Source organism: Artemia sp. Qi Xiang Cuo, chromosome 1, assembly GCF_049724085.1.
Source record: "Artemia sp. Qi Xiang Cuo chromosome 1, ASM4972408v1, whole genome shotgun sequence".
In the NCBI taxonomy this organism is placed as follows: Eukaryota; Metazoa; Arthropoda; class Branchiopoda; order Anostraca; family Artemiidae; genus Artemia; species Artemia sp. Qi Xiang Cuo.
Window position 1 is genome coordinate 56,243,571 of NC_142794.1, and position 15,276 is coordinate 56,258,846.

The 15,276-nt window shown below is 35.9% G+C and overlaps 1 protein-coding gene across 1 annotated transcript in view; it reads right to left on the bottom strand.

Annotated features, from left to right (window-relative positions):
* Window positions 1-15,276, bottom strand: part of LOC148956506 (uncharacterized) — a 397,828-nt gene that overhangs the window by 76,357 nt on the left and 306,195 nt on the right. Inside the window, exon 6 of the mRNA XM_089108420.1 lies at window positions 1,844-6,790. Coding sequence (XP_088964546.1) covers window positions 1,844-6,790 — 4,947 coding nt within the window. The remainder of the gene's footprint in view (window positions 1-1,843; window positions 6,791-15,276) is intronic.

Genomic DNA, 15,276 nt, shown 5'->3' on the forward strand with positions numbered 1-15,276 from the left:
CAAGAAAAGAGGAACACATTAAAATATATCATACTTTCATTCACGTACTGCTGATAAACGGAATTTTGATACCAATAGATACATCAAAAGAATCAGATTTTAATGCTGATTTCAAATATATAAGTTTCATCAAGTTTATCTTACTAATCAAAAGTTACGCGCCTGAGAAAATTTGGCTGATTTTCGAAAAAAGGGGGAAAGACCCCCTAAAAGTTATAGAACCTTAATGAAAATCACACCATCATATTCAGCGTATAAGATAACCCTACTGTATAGGTTTCAAGCTCCTATCTACAAAAATGTGGAATTTTACATTTTTTGCCAGAAGAAAGATCACGGATGCGTGTTTATTGTTTTTTTTCCCAGGGGTGATCGTGTCGACCCAGTGGTCCTAGAATATCGTGGGAGGGCTCATTGGAACTGAAATGAAAAGTTCTAGTGCCCCTTTTAAGTGAACAAAAATGGAGGACAACTAGGGCCCCTCCCACGCTCATTTTTTCCCAAAGTCACTCGATCAAAATTTTGACATAACCATTTTGTTCAGCATGGTCGAAAATATGATAACTATGTCTTTTAGGATGACTTAATCCTCCGAAGTCCCCGGGGGGAGGACTGAAAGTTATCAACTTTACCCAATGTTAACATATAGTATTGGTTATTGGGAAGTATACAGACGTTTTCAGGGGGGATTTTTTCTGGTAGGTGGAGTGGGGGGGGGGGGGGGGCCGGGCGTTATATGGGAGGATCTTTCCATGAAGGAAGTTTTCATGGGGGAAGGGGGCATTGCTATGAAGGGGGTGCCGGATTTCCCATCATTATGTGGATCATTACCATCATTACCGTTATGTGGATTAATAAATAAATTATTAAAGAAAAAGATCAGAGATTAAATATAACAAAAGTTTTTCAACTGAAAGTAAGGAGCAACATCAAAACATAGAACGAACAGAAAATATTACGTATATGATTGGGTTCACCCCCTAGTCAATACCTCGCTCTTTAAGCCAAAGATTTTGTAGTACTTTCATAAGAGCTATTTATTATAATTAGCGGCCTTTGGGATTAAGGGGTCATTTTTAAAGAATTGGAGCAAAAAATTCGAACTTTAGCTAAAAGAGCAAGGTATTTACTAGGGGGCAAACCCCCTAATATACGAATTAAAAATCTATGAATATAGAAGTTCGTTGCGTAAGTTAATTCGTAAGTTACGTATATTTATTACTAATAAAAACGTTCGTAAATAAACTAAAGCCTATTTAGTTTATTTACGAACTAAAGTTTCGAGAAAGCCATTTAACCAAATAAAAGTAATATTAATATACAAATTTTGTTTTAATTATTCATGTACGGTGAGCCAATATCAAAACCTGCATTAATTCAAAAATGTTTAAAAATTAAATAAAAAAAAACAAGTTTTAAACTGAAAGTAAGGAGTGACATTAAAACTTAAAACGAACAGAAATTATTCCGTATATGGAAGGGGCTGTCCCCTCCTCAACGCCTCGCGCTGTACGCGAAAGTTTGAATTTCTCACAACTCTTATTTTTTTGAAACAATAAAAAACTTTAGAGTAAAGAGCGAGGCGTCGAGGAGGGGACAGCCACTTCCATATACGGAATAATTTCTGTTTGTTTTAAGTTTTAATGTCGCTCCTTACTTTCAGTTTATAAAACTTGTTTTTTTATTTAATTGCAGATAAACACAACTAGGTTAATGAACATATTTGAAAGATTCTTTTTGGAGAGGGTAAAAAATCTGATAGTATGCGAATGAAGATTAAAATTGAACAATGCCAGAAGTGGACTAGAATTAGAGAAACTTTAAAATAAAATTCATCACTCACCATGAGGACTAGTGGTCAAAAGGACATCACTGCTTGCAGATTTTTCTCTTTCTCCTTCCCTCCCTCTTCCAACTGGGTTCAAATCCCTCTCTAGAAGATTGGGAAGGGAAAATTTTGAGGACGGCTTAGCAGACGACCTCAGCCTTCTAGCCTCTCTTTCTAGATGAAGTTCACTGCTTCCAAAATGTTCATTTGATGATCCAGAGCCGGCACTTCTTCGTTTTGCTTCTATAGATAACTTTGTACGAGAGTCAGCTGCTATTGCAGATTCAAAACTGCTTCGCCAATAGGTATCATCGTCTCGCTCAGCAATATCAGACACTCCGCTGCTGGACGATTGCAGCGCTTCTCTGCTTTCTCGATTTAATTTGTAAAATCGGGCAGAAAGCTTAGATCGTATGCTATCTTCACTATCAAGAATGTTTTCATGTGATGCACTCCGAGATGATTGTGACGAGCTTAACTGACGACGATCAAAATCAGTAGGAGATGGCTCGGCACTTTTTCTAAGTCGGTCTTGGAGTTTTGCCCGAGGCAATGGGACTGGGGCTCGACCAGGGGATTCTAGAGAAGTGAACTCTTTGATTTCCTCTTTTATTTTACGGGGGGAAATAAAAGGTAACAATGATGCAATTTTTTCAATGGAATTAGGATTTGGGATTCCTTGATTGTCATCTGATTCGGTAGACAATTCGTTATCAGTTGGGCTGTCTGAGAGTGGGGTTGAAGGATGCGAAAGTGGAGGGGTTGGAGCAGGAAACTTACCAGGTTGGGGGCGGGGTATTTGCTGCTTTTTAGACAAGTTTTCGTCCCCGACGCAATCGAAATTTGGATTAGAATCAGTGTTTGCTGAAACCTCATGCATAAGGGCAACTAACCGGTTTCCAATATGTTGAAGGGCTGCTGCTACGATTGGAGGTGAACTTCCAGAGGTATTTGTGGTTTGAGATGATGTCGTATTGGCTTTGATTGATATGGTTTCCGGTTGTTTATTCAATCTAATTAATGATGTGACTAGTCTTTGATAGACGAATGCGGTTTCTCGGTTCAATGAATTACTTAAATCTTCACCAGCTGGTATAGGCGGAACGAGATTCTCACTGGATAAAATCGGGCTCAGATTTGTTGGTCCCTCAAACTGTCCAATTATTTCTTGACAACTTGCAGATATCTGTTCTTGAAGTTCAGATTTCGAATTAAAATTCAGAACCGAAGGATCGAAAGCAGCATAGGCCCCTTCTAGGTCACTACTTGTATAGTCCGAGGAGTCATAGGAATCACTCCATGTGTCTTCAGAACTCAGGTATTCAACTATTTCTTTCACTTGCTCATCGTTTATACCTGGTACTGTTTTCATAAGTCGGGTTAATTCAGCTTCAAAGGCAAGCATTTGAGGAGATTTGGTGGGGGTTGGAGTAGAAACTGAATTTTCGTTGCTCTTACTTATCATATTTCGGAAAAATGCCCTCATCTTACTCATCATAAGGTTTGTTTCTTCATCTGAACTCCAGTTATTAAAACTGTCCTTGCGTGAAAGTTTTTTGGATGATGATGGTGGCGTAGGGGGCACTTGAGAAGGAATCACTTCCTGTTTCACGTCCTGTTCGGGCTTTATTTCTTCTTTGCTATTTCCCACAGACTTATTTTCGTTCAGTAGATCATCACAGCTTCCAACAAAACCACTGTCTCGACTTTTCACCTTTTTCATTTCCTCTTGAATCTCTGGTTGCTGTGCAACGGGTTCTGTTGCGACCACAGGTATTTCTTCTTCTTCCATCTGGATTTCACCATCACTAACTGTTTCAGACTCAAACGAAAAATTTAAAGCTTTCTTGGCATTTTCAATCTCTTCACCAGTAGAGCGGCGCTTTTTATGTCGCTTTATTGTGTCAAACTGCCCATCTGTTTTCTCAAATGCCGTCTCTTCTTCCGATGTGGTCGGAGTCTCAGCTCGTATTTCTTTTTCATCGCCTTGATTTGGAGTTGTAGAAATATCACTACAGATGCTATCAGGTCTTTCTTGTCGCTGTTGATTTCTAAAACCTCGTAATTTAATCACTTTTTTTCGCTTTTGCTCAGGGCTCGGATGACCCTCACTATCACTACCAACACTTTGACTATCATCAGACGATCCTTCCGATTTTTGAGTATTTTTTTGTACACCATAGGGATCTAACCCAAGGAAACCAGTTAAAAAATATTTCTCTAACCTTGAGGATGCAAGCTCAACTGGATCGGCTTCATCTTCAATATTTTCAAGCATTTCAGAGTATATGGAACTCGAAGTTTCAGAGATACTATCACTAAATTCACTTTCTTCATTAGCAAACTTAATATCATTCGGATTATTGCCACAAAGCTCAAATTTAAAATATTTTTCAAGGCTAGTAGGATCAGGTTGAACTCTTATCTTTCCACGCTTAAGCCTTTCAGAATCACTCTCTTCGCAACTTTCTTCCATAATAGTATGAAGTGTAAAATCTATTGGCCTGTTGTACCCTCGAAGTTCCTCTTCGCGGTCAGCAAAGACTTCATCGCCTGAACTTAGCGATTCACTATAATTTGACTCTTGGTCTTCCATTCTCTCTGACTCACCATAGCTATCAACGTCAAAGTTTGATTCGTCCATAGAAACATCTCGAATATCTTCACATATACTACTGTCACTTTCACCGCCTAAAGTTTGGTCTGAACCATCAATTAAGGTGTTATCACTGGACAAACTATCTTCTAGTTTTGATTTTTCTAGAATATGAGTTACTGGTTGTTTTCGATTGGTCAAAGGACTATGGTTGTTTAGATCATTAAAATACCTTGTAAGTGCCGAATCTTCAGGTGGCAATTCTTCAAGGTCGTTACTATTTGGGTCATCCTTTTTTGTTTCAACGGATAAATCACCATACGAAATTAATTTAATAGATTCACTCTCATAATTAATTGTGGAATTAAAATCAATTCCTGAACTTGTATCCATTCCTCCGGGATTATCATTTTGATTATCTCCTATGACACTAAGTGATTCAACGCGAGTAAAATTTCGGAAACTTTCATTTTCACTTACGACTTCACGAACAAACGAGGTATGCACATTTTCCATGTGCGAGCCAGTTGATATCATTTCTCTGACAAGAATATTATTGTCAAAATTATCTTGAGCTAAAGGTTTAGCAGACAACAAAGTTACACATTCTGTTTCATTCCATTCACTAGTTCCGATCGATTGAGTTCTCTCAGGAACTGACTCAACAACAGCTGATTCTTGCGCGCTAACCACTTGCTCACAATTAGAACTAATTTCTAGTGTGAAGGAAAATTCACTGTCACTATCGGAAGAATTTTCTACGACATTCTCTTGTTCTTTTGTCCTATTCAACAATAATACTGGTAATTCTTCTCTATCTTCAGGAAATACCTTCATTTCTTTAGATTTGTGAAAATTACGTTCTTCTGCCATTAAGTCACGATCCAAAAAGTCATTTTCCACGTCAGATAAGACGTCAAGTGATGTTTTAGAATCCGAGTCACGTAATAGAGGCACAGGTAACACCTCCCATTTTTCTTGTCTTAGCTTACAATTTGGATTACTTGCTGATCGTCTTAGCTTTTGCGTGGTTTTCACAGGCTCATTAAATGACGCACTTCTATTTACCAATATCGATTTTAATGGCTTTCTAGTAGCCGTTTCACTTTCTGTTAAATTTTTTTCATCTTTCTTATCACCGATTTGAATCACCTCTATCATTTGATTGTTTTTAGACGATATATTATCTTTATCTATGTTAGTAATAGAGACTGTTTCCTCACTTATAACTGTATTATCACTTCCAGCCAGCTGAATTGTTGTAATTGGACTAGTTGTACCTGTTCTTTGTAAATTGGACACTGATGAGACGCCTGCACCCGTAGGCACTGCCTGTGCAAGAATTTTAACATTGCTTTCATGCTCCCTATTCTCAAGCATTAATAGATGGCTGTCAACTGCTCCTTCGGCATTCTTTAATTCAGAAATAGATTGAAAAGGCTTATCTTTACTTTGAATTTCTATTAAAGGATAACCATTAGAAAAATTTGAACTTTTCATTCGAGTATGATAATCAGGGGGCGGAGATGACGGGGGAGTGCCAGTAATAGCAGAGATATCTGAAGTATAAGGAACGGAACTGCCTGACTTCTCTGAGCTGCACCTAAGAGTAACACCACTATCAGAATTTTTCTCATCCAAATCACCAATAATGTCGATGTTTGATGGCCCTGGTACGTTACTTCTAATCTCTATTACATTCTGATAAGCCGTTTTTTCCTTTGTTTTACACTTGGCCTTCCTTCTTTTGCCACCGTCAGTTCTAAATGAATCACTATCAGTATCTGACAATTCACTTTGCGAATGAACGCCACTTGTGAGAGATTTTTCGGAGCCGTTAATTTGCTTATTCCTAAGCTCCTCATTTTTGTAGGATAAAGTGTATGCAAAAATATCACTTAATATTGATGATGCATATTGTTGAACGTTGGGACTGGCTTCAATTATTTTAGGCATTTGTTTTGGACTGGCTGTCCTTAATGTAGATAATATATGGTCGTCAAAACTAAATTCTTCGACACTTCTTTCAGTACTCGATCTTTTTGAATCTGACCTCAGATATTTTTGAATTTTTGGAAATTGAATGGTTCCTAACTCTTCCCCATCGATTTGTCTTTCTTCACTCAAAGCTCGAATTATCTCAATCATGACTTCTTGCTTTGTTTTCTCGGTGTATGAACCTACATCATCCGTTTGAACTGCTCTTGAAACTAACTTTGGACATGGGGAGTTACTAGAGCTTACATCTCCTTCATATTGGCTTCCTATTTCTGAAATATCGTCGAAAATAGACAAACGACCACCAATTTGATCGTCATTCCAAACTTGTCGCAACTCTGTCCAAGAATCGGATAATATCTTTTTCTCTGAAATAATAAATTTAGAATTACTAAAAGAAAATTGTAACTGGAATGCTAATAGTGTGTTTTGGTTTGTTTGGGTACGAACCTAGCTTCTGATTTAAAAAAAATTCGGTACTGGTGCATTATATGGTCATTTTTAAAAAGTCAAGTTTGGTTAATACTAATGAAATAAAATAGGAAGAATATATAATAGTTTATAAACAAACTTGGGCTATATATTTGCACATTAGGGGTGGGGGTGGGGGGGGGGGGTAAAGCATAGCATATACTAAATACGTTACGTAGCCTATCCTAACCTAGGTACCTTTTTCCCCCCTAAACCCCAAAAAACAACAGTTTAAATATCGTAAACGCAATGAAAACCACGCTTTGCATTGCATTTCTCTATAGCGGTCTCTTACAATTAACCCGTCTGGCGGGTTTTTTGTGACTGGTTTCCTTGTAAACGACCATATAACGCACCAGTACTGAAAATTCTTTCGTTTTTCTTGCTTGAATATTAGATTGTGCGTAAATACAAAACCTTGAAAATTGATCAAAACTAAATAATCCTTTCAATAGAGCAAGCCAAACATAGGAATTTTTCCAAACACTTAGTGGTAATAAACTTTAATTAAGAAGCAACTCTGCCTAGTAGTAACCGAAACTAAAAAAAGATAATAACTTATATATTATAAGAATTGAATTTTAAACTTGATTCCAGAAACATAAAATTCATCAAGTTTAATGTTACGAATCGAAAGCTAAGAGCCTGTGAAAACATGTCTGATTTTCGAAAAGGGGGGAGCACCCCCAAACAGTCAAGCTTGATGAAAATCACACTTTCAGGTTCATCACATCAGACATGCACATCAGATATGTAGTAAAAGGGCAATATTTTTTTTTATTTATTTTTTAAAAACTCTCCTAGACTTAGACCCTACATGTGATTTGACCGTCGTAGATGAAAATGTTAGCAAAATGAATGATTTTCGAAGGTTTTGAGAGTTCAGGGTTCTAGGATACGCTTGGAAATTAATATTAGGAAGAAAAAGTTGCTAAGACTGGGAACAAGTGAAAGTAAAGAGATGATGTTGGGTAACAAGAAGATTGATCAAGTGTACAGATTCACTTACCAAGGTACTATTACAGTATTAGTAACGACAGTGGGTGCTTTAACAATTTGTGTGCAATAAGAAGGGAAGGTGACACCTTGCAACACCCTTGCGGATATTACCCACATTTTTTCCACGGAAAAATCTTGCCGGACCGTTTGATCCTCGCTGAACATTTCCCCCGAACAATTCCATCGTAACGTTCTCTCCATATGCAAAATTGTGCATCCGAAGAGGAAGAAAGACAAATAAAAAGAATTCTGTAGATGAATTCAGGGAACTTCTTCCCAGAGTGTTTGTTCCCACTGAAAATACTCCTCCAGGAATTCCCCCTCCCCCCGGAGAAAATTCCCCCGTGAAAATGTCCGCATGTTTCCCAATTACAAATACTATCTGTAAACAAAGGACAAATTGTAAAACTTACAGTCCTCTTTTTAAGCGCTGTGGGGGGCCTTGTCATCCCAGGAGGCATATTTAGTGGACCTTTCAATTACGATGAATAAAATACTATCTCAGAATTTCATTCGGATATCTTTGGAGAGAAAAAAGGGGAATGGTCTAGTTCCTCTCCTTGCTGTTTGGCCATTTAAAACGGTGCTTAAACTTTTAATGTTTTCTCGAATGAGCCCTCTCCCAATATTTTAGTTCCCTTGATTTTATACGATCATTCCTGAAAAAACAAACTACAAGTAAAACACGTTCATGACTTTTAAATAACAACGAAGACCTCACTGCCTTTCCATAATAATAATAAAAAAAAAAATTGAGACTGTTTCAATTTTTCAATTTAAGTAAGATCTCATATTATATGAAACAATATAAATTTTTATAACAATATATACAATAAAATCTTATTTAATTTATATACGTGGTTTGCTGTTGACAGCTCTTGGATATTGAGCCGGAACAAATTTTTGGGAACAAATTTCGCGGTCTTGGGTAAATTCCCTGTTGTTTATATCCATGATCATTCTTTGGCAAAGAATACACAATTCCAAACATTTGCAGATGAGAGCTTTAAACCTCTACAGTAGGGTACTCTGATTGCTTTATAGTTAGGGAAAGGAGGCAGATGCCTCAAAAGATGCATTTTCATGCTTAGACACCCTAACTCTCATTAAGCCTTCAGGAAAATACAAAAAAAAAGCGGGAGAAGAAATTGATAATTAATTCCTCTTGGTTCCTGGGAATATTTCCGGTCAACATTGTCATTATGAAAGTAAAGAGCAGAATTTATTTCGTATAGGAGGGATGCTGCCCGTTACTCATCCTTACCTCCGCCTCATGGTCATAAAGTCGAAAGGGATTGGAGACCATCTAGCTCCTGTCCTAAAACTGTTTTTAATATCTGGTTCAGTACTTGTTAAGTACCCAGAAATACGTGATAAGTGAAGTTTCGTTAATGCTAATGAAATAAAACAAAATAGGATGAAAATATAATAGTTCACAAACAAATTTGGGCTATATATTTGCAAATTAGGGGGGAGGGGTAAAAAAAAGCATATATTAAATACGTAACCTAAACTAACTTAGGTATCTTTTTTTGCCCCTTCAACCCCAAAAAACTAAAGTTTAAATCCTTGTCACATTTTGAGGCACCTATTTTGTACTTTTTGTTTGTTTTCTCAATTTTGCGCGTGGGGCAATTTTCTGGGGGGAATTTTCCACGGGAGAATTTTCCATGGGAGGGAATTTCCCGCAAAAGGTAAATTATCCGAGGTGAATTTTCTGGGGGGGGGGGTTCCAGTAGGAATTTTCTACGGGAGAGGGGAGGGGCTTCCCTTAAAACATCTATAAACCATCATAAAGTGTCAGAGTAACATGGAAGTTCAAAATGTCGATAAGGAAATAAAATACGTTAATAAACAAAAAATTTGACGTAATTTATACGTTTAGTACCCCTTTAAATGTAAAAAGAACATCTAGTTAATTATATCTATAATCATTATGCAATATTCCTATCTATTACAAGGTGCAGTAATGTGTGTTCTTTGGGAAGTTTCAAGAGACTTATTTCTGTGAGTTTTCTGGAAGAAAAAATAATAGAAAATACACTTTTTACTACATTTTTTATAAATAGGCTGGGACTTGCGGCAATAAAAGTGAAGAACGTCCTTGGGGGTGGGATAGAACGCAATATCAGCATAAAGACAAAGAAGAATAATTTCTCCAGTGATGGTTTAAAACATAACAACAACTTAAGCACAACATTTTCTAAGTGTTGGAAACATTGCTAGGGATTTGGTAAATACAATTTATATTTATCTTGTTCATCTGCTGTAGGCTGCACCAAACATACATGTAAAGAGATACTAATCAATGATTAGTTTTATATCGTTAACTCCAATTCAAGACCGCAATCTTTACCTTTTTTAGAAACATTTTTTTGCAAATGCTCCTGAGTCCATAATCTACAGACACAGAACCTTAGAATTTAGAGTGATTTAACAGAATTATGCACGAACTTTTCTAAGAAATGAACAGCACATCCAGGGGCGCATCCAGGACTTTTTTTAGGGGGGGGGGCAAAATAGGTTGATCCGATAAACTTGCGTAAGGAACAAGTTTATTTAACGCAAACTCGAGTTAATTAAGTGAATTACACTATTTTAGACGACGTTAGGGGGGTCACCCCCCTCGCCCCCTGGATCCACCACTTAGCACATCTTCCCATCAAATCAGATTGGGAACGTAGGCAGCAAACCATTTCAGGGGATATCTAACTCGCTTCATTCGATACCCACAAAAAGATACAAGAGAGAAATATATTCTTAGATTACAAAGTAAAGCCTGAAAAGGTCAAGCAAAAGAGCCTTGTTAACTGAAAAAATGTAATCATATCCTAGTCAAAGCTATTTCCAATAAAAATCAATTTCCTTGAAACACTTTCCGGATAGAAAGAAAAAGGATTTCCTTATAAAATATCACATCGACAAATTGCCCACAAGACTTTAAGAGTAAAAAAAAAAAAAAGTTTTTGAAAATGGTTGCTGTCTGAAACGAGCAACGACAAAACTAGTTTAATTTTCTGCCTTTTCCTGTTTAATGTTAAATCGAACAGTCCGTGGTAACGAACTTTAAGTAATGAGCGACCCGGCTCAATAGTAAGCGAAACTCAAAGAAACGGAAGTTTAATACAAATAGATACATTAAAAGAATCAGATTTTTATGCTGATTTCAAATATATAAGTTTTATCAAGTTTAGTCTTGCCCATTAAAAGTGACGCACCTGAGAAAATCTGCCTTATTTTCGAAAAGAGGGTAGAAACACCCCCTAAAAATCACAGAATCTTAACAAAATTCACACCATCAGATTCAGCATATTAGAGAGCCCTACTGTAGAGGTTTCAAGCTCCTATCTTCAAAAATGTGGAATTTTGCATTTTTTGCCAGAAGAAAGATCACGGATGCGTGTTTATTTGATTTTTTTTCCAGGGGTGATCGTATCGACCCAGTGTTCCTAGAATATCGCAGAAGGGCTCATTCGAATGGAAATTGAAAGTTCTAGTGCCCTTCTTAAGTGACCAAAAAAATGGAGGGCAACTAGGCCCCCTCCCACGCTCATTTTTTTCCAAAGTTACCCGATCAAAATTTTTAGATAGCCATTTTGTTCAGCATGGTCGAAAAATATAATAACCATGTCTTTGAGGATGACTTAATCCCCCACAGTCCCCGGAAGAAGGGCTGTAAGTTATGAACTTTGCCCAATGTTTACATATAGTATTGGTTATTGGGAATTACACAGATGTTTTCAGGGGGGATTTTTCTGGTAGTGGGGGGGGGTCGGGGGTTACGTGGGAGGATCTTTCCATGGAGGAAGTTTTCATGGGGGAAGGGACATTGCTATGAAGGGGGCGTCGGATTTCCCAGAATATTAAAAAAAAACGATCAGAAATTAATTATTAAGAAACAAGTTTTCGACTGAAAAACTTTTCAACTGAAAACGTTTCAACATCATAACTTAAAACGAACAGAAACTATTACGTATATAATTGGGTCCGCCCCCTAGTCAATACCTCGCTCTTTATGCTAAAGTTTTTTGTAGTACTTTCATAAGAGCTATTTATTCTAATGTGATTAAGGGGTCATTCTTAAAGAACTGGAAAAAAATTCGAACTTTAGCGCCAAGAGCAAGGTCTTGACTAGGGGGTGAACCCCCTAATATACGTAATAAAAATATACGAATATAGAAGTTCGTTACGTAAGTTAATTCGTAAGTTACGTACATTTTTTACAAATAAAACGTTCGTAAATATAATTAAACGACTTTCGAGAAAGACATTTAACCAAAAAAAGTAAAATTAATATTCAAATTTAGTTTTAATTATTCATGTACGATGAGCCAAAACCAAAACCTGCGTTAATTGAAAAACGTTCAGAAATTAAATAAAAAAACAAGTTTTTTTAACTGAAAGTAAGGAGCGACATTGAAACTTAAATGAACAAAAATTATTCCGTATATGATAGGGCCTGTCCCCTCGTCAAAGCCTCACTCTTTACGCTAAAGTTTGGCTCTCTCACAAACTCTATTTTTTTTAAACAATAAGAAAAAAACTCTAACGTAAAGAGCAAGGCGTTGAGGAGGGGAAAGATCCTTTCATATACGGAATAATTTCTGTTCGTTTTAAGTCTTAATGTCACTCCTTATTCCAGTTAAAAAAAACTTGTTTTTTTTATTTAAATATGTATTCAAAGACCTAATACAGTTCGTATTTTAAACTAAGATTAAACCAGTGGTGGATCAAGGGGGGCGGGGGGGGCACTAGAGTTTATCGGATCAACCTATTTTGCCCCCCTCCTAGAAAAAAATCCTGGATCCCCCCTGGATGAAACATTGAAAGATGTTTTCAGATTTATTCTTTACCAATAGTATGACATAAAATGCATGAGAAATACTAGACTGAACAGCCACTTCGAGGGCTTTAGATAGTTATTTATTATTAAAATCATAACATAAAAATTTTAGACTAGTTTTCAAATGGACTAAACAGTAGAAAATAATTCTTTTCTCAAGGATCTCAAGGAAGTGAAAACGAGAGAACGAGAGGCGCAAAACGGATATGACTTTTTTTTAACATTATTTAACATTAACGAAATTTATAAATGCGCCAATTAAAAAAGTCAGTGAGTTGAGGAAAACGAGTTAAAAAGATCAGGTTATGTAAATCTTAACCCGTCTTGCGCCCCTTGTTTTCACTTATATTCATAGATTCCTGATAGCAAAATTTCTGCGTTTTACCCCATTTTGAAAATGTTTTGAAACTTTTTTCATACATATGTATGTATGTATGCATGTATGTATGTATTTCCAAAAAAAAAGCTATTGGGCCATAGGAAAAAAAACAGAACATAAACAAAACAAACAAAAAACACAAATAAATTAAAAAAACAAAAACAAAAAAAAACACAAATATGTGTTCCTTGCTTTCGACTTTGTAGTCTTATCCAGTGCTTATAAGGTAGTCTTAACAAAAACAGGACATAAACATAACAAAAGCAACAAAAAAGAAGAACAAAAATATGTACTCCTTATTTTCGACTGTGTAGTCTTATCTAATGCTAAAATGGGTACTTGTCTGTTAAACAAAACACATTCAAGAATTGCGCTGTGTAAGATCCAACAATAACCAGTTTGCCTCATCGAAATCGGTTATAATTTTTTTATTTTGAGTGAGAAAAACTACGATGTAGCAATATTCTAATTAAACATTTAATATTTAGATGTGGTTAGGGGTTAGGTTAGATTGGGTTAGGTATTTAATATAATTCCTTCTCTGCTGCTTGCTTTCAACGACTTTTCGTTGAAGCTTCCTTAATTATCTGTCCGTAGCATTATATTATCATCATGTTCCGGTATACTTCATTAGGATTAGACTAACTTCACTTCTTGGGTGGGTTTCGTTTAACAGACAAGAACTTACTGCAGCGCTATCAAGTATTGTATAATAGTGTTTGTTGACAAGAACCCTAAAATGTCTTAAGTCTTCTTTAAGAGAAAAATTTGTCTTACAGATTCGAACCTAAGTAACAATATATTTGTCATTTTTATTCTTATTGTAAATACATGCAAACGTGTCTCTCAGTGAGTAATTTTTCATATAAAAATCTAAGTATCAAATCAATCTATTTTCATTCTGATTAGTAATTACCATATAATCTGGACGTAATCATATACAATATCAAGTATTGTATAATAGTGTTTGTTGAGAAGAACCCTAAAATGTCTTAAGTCTTCTTTAAGAGAAAAATTTGTCTTACAGATTCGAACCTAAGTTGTCACAGGAAAGTACTCTTACTGCAGCGCTATCAAGTATTGTATAATAGTGTTTGTTGACAAGAACCCTAAAATGTCTTAAGTCTTCTCTAAGAGAAAAATTTGTCTTACAGATTCGAACCTAAGTTGTCACAGGAAAGTACTCTTACTGCAGCGCTATCAAGTACTGTATAATAGTGTTTGTTGACAAGAACCCTAAAATGTCTTAAGTCTTCTCTAAGAGAAAAATTTGTCTTACAGATTCGAACCTAAGTTGTCACAGGAAAGTACTCTTACAGCAGCGCTATCAAGTATTGTATAATAGTGATTGTTTTATACTTTTCTGCTGTGCCCAATCACCTATTTATCCTGTCTTATTTATACAAGGGGGAAAATAGTTTCCTAGACAACACTGCTTTTCCATTTACGAAAAATTAGGCAAGAAAAACGGATTTTAATTTTATTAAAGCAGTGAATAAATAACAATAAAATAAACACTTAATTAAAAAACACTCCGAATATTTCGGCCCCACGTCCGGGAGCCTTTCTCAACGAAAAACAAATTCGAACATGAATTATAAATAATAAAAATTCATCGTAAAATAGACATATAGCTAATTCAAAAGACAAAACAAGATGTGTTATGAGAAAGTGAAGGAGAAGTTGACCCAATGCAGAAATTTAACGACAAAAAATGAACGACAAACAATTAAATATATAAACCATTACTCCTAGCGTCTAGTACAAGCATAAGCGTTTCTTTAAGGATGAATTAGATGTTAACTTTAAATGTAAATCTAAAAGCTGCAGCAGTGTATGCAATCTGTATGCAGCGGGGGCGATATGTGCAAGAATGGATGAAGCCTCCAGGTTGAGATGAGGATCCCAAAGATCATTCACCAAAGACTTGATATAAGTATGGTTTAATCATATGGTTAAATGGAGATTCGATGTTGTATTCGTTTCAGGTGTGTTCAAAACAAAATGAAGTGTAGGTCATGTATTAATATGTTCTTTTTATTTGGTCGTTTATTTGGTTTATTTGGTCGATGCAGAAAATTATCAAATTTTTTTGTTTCTTTAATCTCCTTTATTTAAACGGGATCTGAAAAAATTACTCTTATTGAATAAATTATCTCTTA